At 43.6% G+C, this 12,525-nt stretch overlaps 2 protein-coding genes across 4 annotated transcripts; one reads left to right on the top strand and one right to left on the bottom strand.

Moving 5' to 3' along the window:
• The first annotated feature begins 2,119 nt into the window (after positions 1–2,119).
• LOC108011046 (RNA-binding protein 12) lies at positions 2,120–12,395 on the top strand. 3 transcript variants are annotated; one of them, XM_036814359.3, is made up of 4 exons: positions 2,120–2,333; positions 5,251–5,441; positions 7,422–7,749; positions 9,298–12,395. In XM_036814359.3, the coding sequence occupies exons 3-4, from the start codon at positions 7,607–7,609 to the stop codon at positions 12,197–12,199; spliced, it is 3,045 nt and encodes a 1,014-aa protein (XP_036670254.2). In that variant the 5' UTR covers positions 2,120–2,333; positions 5,251–5,441; positions 7,422–7,606; the 3' UTR covers positions 12,200–12,395. The 3 variants fall into 3 exon arrangements, with proteins under 3 accessions (XP_036670254.2, XP_016931593.2, XP_036670255.2); XM_017076104.4 differs by lacking the exon at positions 5,251–5,441; XM_036814360.3 differs by lacking the exons at positions 2,120–2,333; positions 5,251–5,441 and adding an exon at positions 2,368–2,652.
• LOC108011047 (uncharacterized) lies at positions 2,746–5,976 on the bottom strand. Its single transcript, XM_036814361.3, has 2 exons — positions 5,577–5,976; positions 2,746–4,857 (listed from the first exon to the last, which is right to left on the bottom strand). The coding sequence occupies exons 1-2, from the start codon at positions 5,589–5,591 to the stop codon at positions 3,505–3,507; spliced, it is 1,368 nt and encodes a 455-aa protein (XP_036670256.3). The 5' UTR covers positions 5,592–5,976; the 3' UTR covers positions 2,746–3,504.
• Positions 12,396–12,525: the final 130 nt, after the last annotated feature.

Here is a 12,525-nt window from a genome sequence, read left to right as displayed (position 1 = left end):
TACCTTTATGAATTCGTGGTTGACTTATCTTTCATACTACATCAAAAGTTATCTTTTACAAGAGGGTCCAAATTTTAACCCATTTTCATGTTCGATTTTCCGGTATTTCCAATAGAGCTCAGAATGGGAACCCAAAACTGCACTTCTAGATTCCATAACTTGAGTTATAGGATCCCGATTTAGGCGTGGGATACCTTTATGAATTCGTGGTTGAATTATATTTTATACTACATCAAAATATATCTTTTACAAGAGGGTCCAAATTTTAACCCATTTTCATGTTCGATTTTTCGGTATTCCCAAAAGATCTCAGATTCGGAACCCAAAACTGCACTTCTAGATTCCATAACTTGAGTAATAGGATCCCGATTTTGACGTGGGATACCTTTATGAATTCGTGGATGACTTATCTTTCATACTACATCAAAAGTTATCTTTTACAAGAGGGTCCAAATTTTAACCCATTTTCATGTTCGATTTTCCGGTATTTCCAATAGAGCTCAGAATGGGAACCCAAAACTGCACTTCTAGATTCCATAACTAGAGTTATAGGATCCCGATTTAGACGTGGGATACCTTTATGAATTCGTGGTTCAATTATCTTTTATACTACATCAAAATATATCTTTTACAAGAGGGTCCAAATTTTAGCCCATTTTCATGTTCGATTTTTCGGTATTCCCAAAAGATCTCAGAATCGGAACCCAAAACTGCACTTCTAGATTCCATAACTTGAGTAATAGAATCCCGATTTTGACGTGGGATACCTTTATGAATTCGTGGTTGACTTATCTTTCATACTACATCAAAAGTTATCTTTTACAAGAGGGTCCAAATTTTAACCCATTTTCATGTTCGATTTTCCGGTATTTCCAATAGAGCTCAGAATGGGAACCCAAAACTGCACTTCTAGATTCCATAACTTGAGTTATAGGATCCCGATTTTGACGTGGGATACCTTTATGAATTCGTGATTGAATTATCTTTCATACTACATCAAAAGTTATCTTTTACAAGAGGGTCCAAATTTTAACCCATTTTCATGTTCGATTTTTCGGTATTTCCAATAGATCTCAGAATGGGAACCCAAAACTGCACTTCTAGATTCCATAATTTGAGTTATAGGATCCCGATTTTGACGTGGGATACCTTTATGAATTCGTGATTGAATTATCTTTCATACTACATCAAAAGTTATCTTTTACAAGAGGGTCCAAATTTTAACCCATTTTCATGTTCGATTTTTCGGTATTTCCAATAGATCTCAGAATGGGAACCCAAAACTGCACTTCTAGATTCCATAACTTGAGTTATAGGATCCCGATTTTGACGTGGGATACCTTTATGAATTCGTGATTGAATTATCTTTCATACTACATCAAAAGTTATCTTTTACAAGAGGGTCCAAATTTTAACCCATTTTCATGTTCGATTTTTCGGTATTCCCAAAAGATCTTAGAATGGGAACCCAAAACTGCACTTCTAGATTCCATAACTTGAGTTATAGGATCCCGATTTTGACGTGGGCTACCTTTATGAATTCGTGATTGAATTATCTTTCATACTACATCAAAAGTTATCTTTTACAAGAGGGTCCAAATTTTAACCCATTTTCATGTTCGATTTTTCCGTATTCCCAAAAGATCTTAGAATGGGAACCCAAAACTGCACTTCTAGATTCCATAACTTGAGTTATAGGATCCCGAATTTGACGTGGGATACCTTTATGAATTCGTGATTTAATTATCTTTCATACTACATCAAAAGTTATCTTTTACAAGAGGGTCCAAATTTTAACCCATTTTCATGTTCGATTTTTCGGTATTTCCAATAGATCTCAGAATGGGAACCCAAAACTGCACTTCTAGATTCCATAACTTGAGTTATAGGATCCCGATTTAGACGTGGGATACCTTTATGAATTCGTGATTGAATTATCTTTATACTAAATCAAGAGTTATCTTTTACAAGAGGGTCCAAATTTTAACCCATTTTCATGTTCGATTTTTCCGTAATAAATAAATAACTAATTTTCAACTTGAATTAGAATTAGGAGAAATCCCCCTAATGTTGCCGCGCGTGGTATTTCAAGCCGCCTGCCCAACGGCCACACTGATCTCGGTCGCCATGTTGTTTTTTGTCACCGTCACCAACACAAGCGCAAAAAATTACAGCACTTCAATTTTTGTGTTGCTGCCAGGAAAATCACAATTTTCAGCCCGATCAACTGCAGAGATTGTCAAATAAATATATTGAGTTTTGAGCCAAAACCAACCCATCTGTCTTTGTGCATTGGTGGTCCAGAATAAGTTGCGTTTTGTATGGTTTTCGTGGTGAGTGAAAGTTCATTGAATAAAAATCCAGTACTCGTACCCAGAAAGCGACGCCACGCCCCCTCCGCCTCTCCTATCCGTTCGTTTCGCTTCTTCTTCATGTGGAGATGCTGCAACAACAACAACTGCACTGGAAGGGAGAGAGGAAACAGAAAAAACAAAGAAAACGGCGGAAATCGGTGAAATTTAGTTAAAACAATCAGTTAAAAGTGTGTTAAACAGCATTGATTAGTGTCGCAACGCCTCGCGGGTTCCTCTTTGGTCTCTGCTTCGCTGAATTCGTTGTTCTTTTCACTTTTACTCATAATTTTACGTCAAGGTACAGTTTAGCGTGGGTTCTACTAGCCTCGTTCTAGATTTAGTTCCAAGATTAGAGAGCATTGTAAGGAATAGTATGTATTACCGCGAGAACGTGTGACCCACAAGATAAACTCGACCTTTTCGGGGATTTTCACCCAGGTACACAGCCGCGGCCAAATTAATAAATGTTCAATATACATAGAAAACTCATTTTGTAATAGTATTACTTTAAACTTTATTGGAAAGATTGCGTTGATAAGACTGTACGTAAATTACTTTGAAAATTTTGTTTCATAAAAATTAATAAAAGACCATCAAGTGACCAGTACAGCCGACTTCCCTTTTAAACAGGCAGGTACAGATAGACAATAATAACACAAAAATAAATGACATAATAAACTTTAATTCAATTTTTATAATATAGTAACTTTGCTGATAACAACCTAAAACATTTCCACCCTATAAAGTCGAATTTTTATTTGTTTTGTAAACCTCCCTTATTAATAAATATGAACCCCTTGAGCAACTATAGCAACGTCATTTAGGAAAAGAAATGAAAATCATTTTAGTTCAGCATTGCCAGGGCAAACTCTCAGTTTTTTATAACGTTTAGCTCTATATAGTCTTAATGTTTTGATCGAAAAACACCATTAAATAGTATTGGTGTATCATTTAAGTCGCTAACAAAGTTTTGGCAATTTGTATGTATATTATTCTTATCATTATAAATTGTATATTGCTGATAATATTGGAAAATTAAGATTTTAAAGTGCCACAGTAATGCTTTTATCGATTCACAATTTTGATTGTAATCTTCATCTGAGAACTATATTTTTGACCCCATCTATGAGTTTGCGTCTAGTTTAAGTGCTCAATACTTTAGGCCACGCGATCGCAGCGTATTGGGACGATTTGGTCCGCCGCCAAAGATGCTGGTGCGGAAGTTCGGGGCCTGCGAGGGATTAATCCCCACAAGGCCGGGTTGTCCGGGAATCGGGACCGGACTGCTGGGAGCCCGACTAATGCCCAGGCCATTGTTTCGCAGCTTGGGCGCCACATAGGGACGCTGGCTGGTGGAGATCCCGCCCAGACCCAGAGGCGGCAGTATGCCTCCGCTCGGAGGAGTCACCACCTGAGGCTGTTGGGGCTGCTGTGGAGGATTCGCATTGCCCTGCGGTGGCTGCTGCTTCACTATGGGCGGAACTATCGAGTTGACGGAGGAGTAATTGGGAGGAGGCTGCTGCTGCTGAACTGGAGGCTGCACCGTAATCGGTGGGATCTGCGTCTTCTTCGTGAGCGCCGGAGCCAGGTACGGGTGCTTGCCACCGCCAGTGCCACTGTTGTTACTCTGCGGGATGTCGTAGTTGCGGCCCGAGGGCGTGGTCACCTGGATACTACTCCCAGGCGGCGGTGCGCCGCATGGTTTGGAGTAGTCGTAGCCATTGGGCACCGCCTGGACATAGTTGTCGAAGTACTGGGTCACCTGGTGCATCGGCGTGGAGTAGTTGACGGCGATGAGGGACTCCTTGGTGCGTATGCCCGACCGAGCCTGGGCCGCCTGGAGGCGCAGGATGTTGGCTTGCTTGATGTGCGGCAACAACTCGGCGTCGCCCTTGATCTTCTCGACCACAGCCTCGTCGCTATCGATGTTGCCACCGCGGCTAATCCCTCCCTCGCTCTGCTCACTGGCAGCCTCCTTCTTGGTGGTGGTCTCCTCCGCGGGCTTTGGCAACTCCTTTGGCGTCTTCACCTCCTTCTGGCTGGGCTCAGCCTCCTGTTTCTTTTCACCCTCGGGCTTCTTGCGGTTCACAAACTCGAATAGGTCGTCTATGTCGGGCACATCGGGCAGTGCTCCGTAGGAGTCAAAGTTATCCCGGAAAGCGGTCGCCCACTCCTCGCTCTTGTGCAGAGTCGGATCGATGACCAGCTTCGGCTGCTGCTTGTGGCTATGGCCGGCACCGACGGGGGATCCCAGAGCAGCAGCTTCTCCAGGCGCTGAAATGCCACCCACATTCTTGATCACCGTGATGGTCTTCACGCGGGTTCCCTCCTTGGAGTCGATGTTGGTGGCAGCGTAGCTCAGGCTGAGGTCCCTCTTGGCCGGCTGCGGCTCCACGATCACTTCGGCGGGCTTCTCCGGGTACTTGATGCTGATTATCGTGGTTCCGTGCACGCCCACCAACAGCAGGAGGCCCAGGGCGGCCATTGTATGAAAGCGGGTTATCTGTGGGATGTTCGTTAATCAGTTTTCTTTCTGTCTTTTCCTTCCTTTTCGTTTTGAATCAATTCATGGGTTAGTAAGTCCCTAGGGTAATTATTTAAGTTAAATCTCTCTAGGACTCAAAAATTAAATAATTTAGCATGCACTTGAAGTTATTAGGGGGAAACATAATTACTACACTTTAAATTTTATCATAGTTCTAGTCGTTTAATTCCTAAAGGATCTTTCTTTTCAATGGCTTCTGGCTTTATGAAATAAAATAAAACATAAGACACACCTAAACTGCATCGTATCGAATCAATCTTGATGTTGGTAAGGCAATCAAGTGATTTGTACATTGCTTTATATCTAAACCAAACCCAGGATCTAATCAAAGTTTTAAATTGTGTATTGCAGTACTGGTCTTAATGTTAAACTTGCGTTTATTTATGTGTTATGAGCATAGTTTGGATTATCTACATCAGCAGTAATAAAGATTAAAAGTCTATTATCAACTGGATGGCATTGCAAGTAAAATCTATTGGTCTTGGATAAGTAATAGCTGAAGATTATTTGGTCGAAGTGAATATCCGATAGGAAATCCAACCGTAAGTTGTTCTTTATAAAAACCAGATGGGATCTATTGATCCACAAGTTGAACAGAGGATCTCCTCGAAATCACTGCATAGTTCACTATTCATGGCACACTTTTAAGGGTAGTCCTCGGCATAACGACCACTCACTGTCGATTTTCTCATTGCTTTAATCCTTCGCACATGCGATCGATCAATCAATTGATCCGATCGTTTAACGACGATGATACGAAGACGTGATGATGATGAATGAATGCAATAATTGTGATGAGGATCGATGACGACCGAAGGCGGCGGAGACGAAGAAGGAGACGGTAACGCGGTCAATTCGATTTTCCTACTGCCGGTCCGAGATGCCAACAATGCTTTTTATATAGCCAGGCGGAAGGAGTTTCGGTTTTTCAGTTTCCTGTAGCCAGCTCCCCGGCACTGGGTATCTATATAACTGATGTCTTTGACACCGAGATACAAACAAACCGACAACAAGCCAATCGCATTAGCTCAAAGCACAAAACTAGCAGCGCCGTTTGAATTAAAGCTGCATAATCGCTTTCCCATTACGTCCAAAACGATCAACGGGTTTTCTCCAGCCACTTCTGTTTTCGGAAAAGCAGTCGCCGATCCTCCGCTGCCCCCGATCTATTGATCCCACATCCTCCGATGGACACAGAGCCGTCTCGTCGGCACATAATTGAGTGCGACTAATGAGGAAATTCAAACGGGATAATGATCGTGGAGCATGTGGATCTGTGGGAAATCCACTGGTGGGTGGTGGCTGCTCTACCTACACCTTAAGTAAGGATAATTAGCTTTTCTCCCCAATCACATCTCTCTGTCTTTGGTAAGATCAAGTGCGAAGGTCACCAGCTGCCTGGGTAAGTGAGACCTCATTTAGACCTTAATCTAGTTAAGAGCTATGGAGAGCTCGCACTTTATTGCAAACTGGTCGTCTTACGCAATACCGAATCAGACGCTCGTCTTGGCCAGACCCAAAGATTGTCATGAGAAACTGCCAGGCCAATCCATGAAGTGAACTGCCTAATGTGTGTGCCATCGAACGATCAACTCGAGATAACATCAGGAGGAGACCACAGCCTTTCTCCCCCAAGGAAGTTGTCTCCAAAATAGTTTACATCGGAAATACAGAATTAAATCCGTACCATTGCGTGTGGTGATTAATGATAAGCTGGTTAAAGGCCTTTGCTATTCAAAGACAGATCTAAGATCTTTCATATTGCCCGACGCCTAAGTTTATCCACCAGTTGGGAAAAGCTTGTTATAAAAAATTGATTCGCATGCAAAAACTGCATGCACCATTCCTTTTTACAATTGAAAAATGTAGAAAGGCTATTGAAGAATGCATTTTCTCGATTCCTCTATCTTAAACACTAGTTGGAAATTAAAAAAAGTTTGAAAAGTGAGAAAATCGTTGACTATAGTTCACTGTTAAAGTTACTCTCAAAATATGGTTTTTAGATGTTAGTACAAGTTGATAAAGAATTTCACTCAAATTGGTATATTGTCTTATAAATTTCTTATCGGTGGGGTATCGATTTATCGAGTTAAGGAAAGACCTTTCTCAAAACAATTTTGTTCTGAAGTTTTTTGGGTTGATTTACAAAATTAGTTTTGTTGATCACGTAAAAATTCAGGAACTATTGGTATTTTAAGGCTTGACATGCAAAGATCTCCAATCTTCTGTAAGCTGTTAATTGAAAATCTATGAACGGAAATCACATAATAACAATACAGGTTTTTGATATACGTATTACACGGTATTGATATTTGAAGGGAAGGAAGTCTGTGTTGAGGGGGTCTTCTAAAACATATATTTTGCATCTATAGTTTTCTTAATAACTTGCTAATGGTATCGTAATCGTATAAAACAAAAAAGCATACTGTGTGGTTAACTTCTGATCTTGTGCTGGAACTTATTAATTTAAGAAACTTTATTTTGTTGGCAAATTCTCCATAAGTATGCGATTGTCGTTACAGATTGAACAATCAAGCACATCATCAGTGTCCAGGATGATGGACATCTGAACTCCAGCTATCGAATCTTTGATCAGTCCATGGAAGCGGAGCGCCAGTGAGAGGAATCTCGGATAGCCAGACAGTGAACTCTCTGTCTGTACTAAAAAAGAAATAAATAACTAATCAAATCAAATTGATTGATCAAGATGAGTGTGATTATTCGGTTACAAAATCTGCCGTGGACGGCAAATGCGCGCGACATTCGAAACTTCTTCTCGGGCCTCTCGATTCCCGAGGGCGGTGTCCACATTATCGGCGGCGAGATGGGCGACGCTTTCATCGCTTTCAGGTAGTTAGCCTCAATCTGATCTAATACGTAAACCTATAGCAATCTCGGAGCTCCAGCGGTTCTGGACTTGGGTCGGGGCCTGAGCCTCTCCTGAGTCGCTGCCGGGCTCTTTTCAAGCATGTATCCACAGCTGCGGTCAAAATAATAGCACTAAGAAATAATTTAAGAAACAAATTAATTGCAAACAAGGCAATGCGAGTTTGGACATGGTTTTATGGACTAAGACGAAGGTAATATCAGCCCTAATAATGCGCCCTTTCAGGTATTATATTCCATTTAGCTATATTTCTTAAAGGTGTCGTTTATCCTTCGAGAAAAAAATTTTAATTAGGGCCGTTTTAGTTATTCAAATTAATTTAAAACGTGTGAAAATGGTCTCAAAATAGGAATGTTAATTATAAAGCAGACAACAAGGCAAATACATTTCTTTAAAGAAAAGTTTTATAAAGTTTGTCTAAAATTGGATGGCACCGAAGTAAGTACGGTAAAGTATGAGAAATCGCAAGATTAGGAAAGCTGTAGTGATCAGTTGTAAAAAGAAAGGTCAAAGAGAAAAGTTAATTTAATTTTTTTGTTGAAACTATAAGTTTTTTTTTGCCAATAAATCGTTACCTTGTTTGAGTAAAGAGGTCATCCACTCCTTAGTTCTAAAATTGTTTGAAACGCAGAGATTTCTAGTCTTAAATTTATTTTATTTCTTACTCTGTATAACATTAATTTACGGAAGTTAAACTATCGTTAGCGTAACTTGCATGTTTTCTTTTACATAAATAAAAAAAAGCAAAATGGTCATATCTTTTGTGAACGAGTACTAACAACTTTTCTACGAAACTCTTAGGTATTTTTTATAATTCTATGTAAATTTGACCATTCTTAATAAAGAAGGCTAAGTATAGAAATTAGCAATGAGTAGGCTTAAACCAGTGATCGCCAACAAAACCATATCACATACATTGATATATTGGCACTTTGTTATTTCCTCATCGAAAAATTTCGACCGCTGTTCAATACTGTTTGTGTAGGCAGATCGGCGGCAGAGAAAATCAGAACCCAAGGGCTGCCAGCGCTTCTGCTGGCGACCACTGGTTTAAAACGATTTATTACAAACTTTTGGAATGGAACTGGAATTCAAAAGCGAAAAGCGTTAAGTTTTAGCAGATACTTTCGGGTCACAGCATTGATTATAGGCGTTTTTTTGCTTTTTTCCACGATCGATCTGAAATGGTTAAACTATTCGATTTTTTAAACTATCAACGAAAAGCGTACTTCCAGCTGAAAGTAAAGACCACTGGATGAGAATGCATAAATCTGGAAATTGCAAGCTGATTATTATATATATTATTATATATTGATCTATGAAGAAAAAAACGCTTTGGAATGAATACGGTGCTATTATTTTGACTGCATACAATATATGGCTGATGACAAACGGGGAAAATCAAAGCCAAACGAATTCCCGAAAAGAACTTCGAATTTCTCCCCTTATAGAGTAACTCCCCTGATTATTTGCATTTGTTTTTTTCTCCCTATCTTGACACAAATAAATAGCACCGACGAGGATGCCCGCTGCGCAATGTTGAAGGATCGCGAGAAGCTAATGGAGATTCAGGTGCGCCTGCTGCTCTCCTCGCGGGCCGAGATGCAGAAAGTCATTGAGACGGCTCGAAAGGGAGTCTCCGCTCCGGCGCCCATTTCCGTTCCAGTGCCCATGCCAGTTGTTGCACCCATTTCGGTGCCCAAGCCTAGTCTAGCTGCTCCCATGCCTCCGATTATCGGGGGTTTGAACAGCTTCCTGGGCCAAAGCAAGGTGGCGGCGCCAACAGGTGGGGTGCCGTCTTTTCTGGCCTACCAACAACAGGCCGGGATCCAGCTCTCCGAGATCACGGGCAGCCGCAGTCGCAGCCGCTCCTCCAGTTCCGATGACAGCGACAGGGAGCGTGAGAGGGAACGCGAAAGGGAACGCGAACGGGAACGTCAACGGGAACGAGGTCGCAAACGCCACTCCGATCGTTTGGACAATAGCCAGGAAAGGGAGCTCAAGATGGCAGCGACACCATCTCCGTGGGCTCAGCCACCCCAAAATCAAATGCCAGCTGGTGGCATGGGATTGGGTCTCAACATGGGTTTGAGCCTCAATATGCCACCGGTTTTACCCGCACTGCAAAGCTACACCACTAGTAGCACCACCAACAACGTGACCAACAACTACAATCTCGCTCCAAGTGCTCCCAACGCCCAGCTGCTGGCCGCTCTGCAGCAAGTGGCCAGTGGTGGTGGTGGTGGTGGAGTTAGTGCACCAGCTCAAGTGCAGCCCACCAAATCCGACGGCGAGCCCATTGCCTTCGCCAGCGTGAATCCCTATGCACAGATGTACCCGCAGCTGTTCCAGCAACAGCAGCTGCTCCTCCAGCAGCAGCAGACTCCGGCCAAGGTGTCACCCTCCATCGGTGGCTCTCCGGGAGGTGGAAACACGCCTCAGGTTGTTGCAGACACCTGCTACATTCGAATAAGTGGCATGTGCCAAAATACCTCATACAGCGATATCCGCAAGTACTTCCAGGGGCTGTACATTCCACACAATGGCATCAAGATCATGATGTCGAATGGCAACCGCACCGGAGTGGCCTACGTGGAGTTCTCCCGCGTGTCCAGTGCTCAGAAGGCGGTGCAACGGAACAACACTATGTTCAGGGATCGCTTGATTCAGATAGCCCCAGTGGGCGACGAAGAATTCGAGCAGGCGGAGGAGCGTGCCAATCGCCAGCAAAGCGAGGGAAACCGCAGTCATAACCACAACGGTGGCGAGAGGAGCGAACGTAGCGGAGGAGGTATGCCCATGCCCATACCCATCACCAATGTCCTCTATGTAGAGGATCTGCCACAGCTCACCACCGAGCAGGAGATCATGAAGATGTTCTCCGCCAGCTACACCGTTGTGGACATCCTCTTGAGCCCCAGTCCCAACAATCGTCGCGAGTGCGTGGCCTTTGTCCTGTTTGCCAGGGAGGCCGATGCAGAGGCCGCTCTGCAGGACACCGCCAAGCACTATATAGGATTCCGCCAGCTGAGGGTAAGGCCCAGCAGTCAGGCGGAGATGCAGAATGCCAAGGAGAAGCAGCGCAGAGCAAATGAGCAGCTGCTCAAGGAGGAGGCCGATCAACGGGAGGAGCTCTTGAAGGATCAGCAAAGGAGGCAGAAGCTGCAGCAACAGGAGCAGGAGAACAATAACAAAGCCAGCAGGTTCGCCGCCGATCCTAGAAGACGCCAGATGGATGAGCAGCAGCAGCAGCAAAAACAACAGCAGCAGCTTCAGATGCAGCAGCAGATGAATATGGGTCCCAGCATCAATCACAACATGAATCCCAACATGATGCCTGCCTTTATGAATGGTGGCAACATGCCCTTCAACATGCCACCCCACCAGCAAAACGGAGACAGCAGCTTCCCGTTTAACATGAACAGCAACTTCAACATGAATAACAACGGCGATCTTAATGGCAATGGACCGAACTTCCACAACGATAACGGAGGCGGGGGTGTTATCCAGCGTCCTCGGCAAGAAGACGTCTTCGTGCGCGTCCACAACTGCGAGTATGCCACCAGGGTCAATGATCTGGGTGAACTCTTCTCCCTCGAACAGCTGGGCATCGAGCACATCGAACAGCTTTTCAACGAGCGTAACCAGAGTTCCGGCGAATTCATTGTGGAGTTCACAGATCCTGCCAGCTGCAAGCAGGCCATCAGAGAGTTCCACAATCGACGCTTTCGAGGAAGAGGATTGCGAGTGGTTTCGATCACACCACAGGAAATTGCTGATAGGATGAATAAGCCCTTCATGGACTATCTGCCGGGAGGAAACGGTTCCAGGAATGTGGAAAGTAACGATGTGAGTGGAAGTGGCAGTGTAAATGGAGGTAGTGGAAGATCAGACGGAAGTCACGGAGCACCGCCATCCCGTCGTCGGGGACCCAGTCGTTTCGATCAGCCGCAGGATCAGCCTCCAGAGCGCCTGGAGCGACAACAATCATTGGAAAAGGAGGAGAACAGCAATAGCAGCTCCAACGCCCCCGTCAAACAGCACTTTAATCCCTTCGCTCGACCGGATCCTCCTCTGAGCAGCAGCTCCCTCTCGCCCAGCAATCTGAGCCAAAGCAAGCAGGCCTCTCCAGTGCCCGTACCAGCTTCCCAAATCCCGGACAAGTTCAACCGTCCGGGATGCGTGGTGGCCATGCGAAATGTCCCCTTCAAGGCGGAGCTAAAGGATATCCTGCGCTTCTTCGGCGACTACAAGTTAAGTCCGGATGACATCATCAGACGTTTCAATGATGAAGGAAAACCCACCGGAGACACTCGGGTGGCTTTTGAATCGCCATCAGAGGCACGTTCCGCTTTCGAATCGCGCCGCAGGAAACAGATATTCAATCGCACCGTCTACCTGGATATTATTTAGGCTTTTGGCCCTCGACTGTCTGACCATCGCTAGTGTATATTGTAAATAAGTAATATTAAGACTAACACCAAACATATTAACTAGATAAGGGCATGGACCGTTTAGAGGTCTGGATATCCTGGCCCCGAAGCTGTTTCATTTGGCATGTACATAGACTTGTTAAAATAAAACTAAAAATCATGCGCAACAAAGCGAATATTCTGTTTAAAGAGTGCGTAAAAACTTTACATTTATACATTTAAATGTGGAAATACGATACCCAAAGACGCATAGTAACTTCATAAACCTATCAACGCCTATGTTTGATTTTATTTTTTTTAACAAAT

The sequence above is a fragment of the Drosophila suzukii genome, chromosome 3, assembly GCF_043229965.1.
Source record: "Drosophila suzukii chromosome 3, CBGP_Dsuzu_IsoJpt1.0, whole genome shotgun sequence".
NCBI classification, from domain to species: Eukaryota; Metazoa; Arthropoda; class Insecta; order Diptera; family Drosophilidae; genus Drosophila; species Drosophila suzukii.
This window is presented reverse-complemented; position numbering and strand designations above follow the sequence as displayed.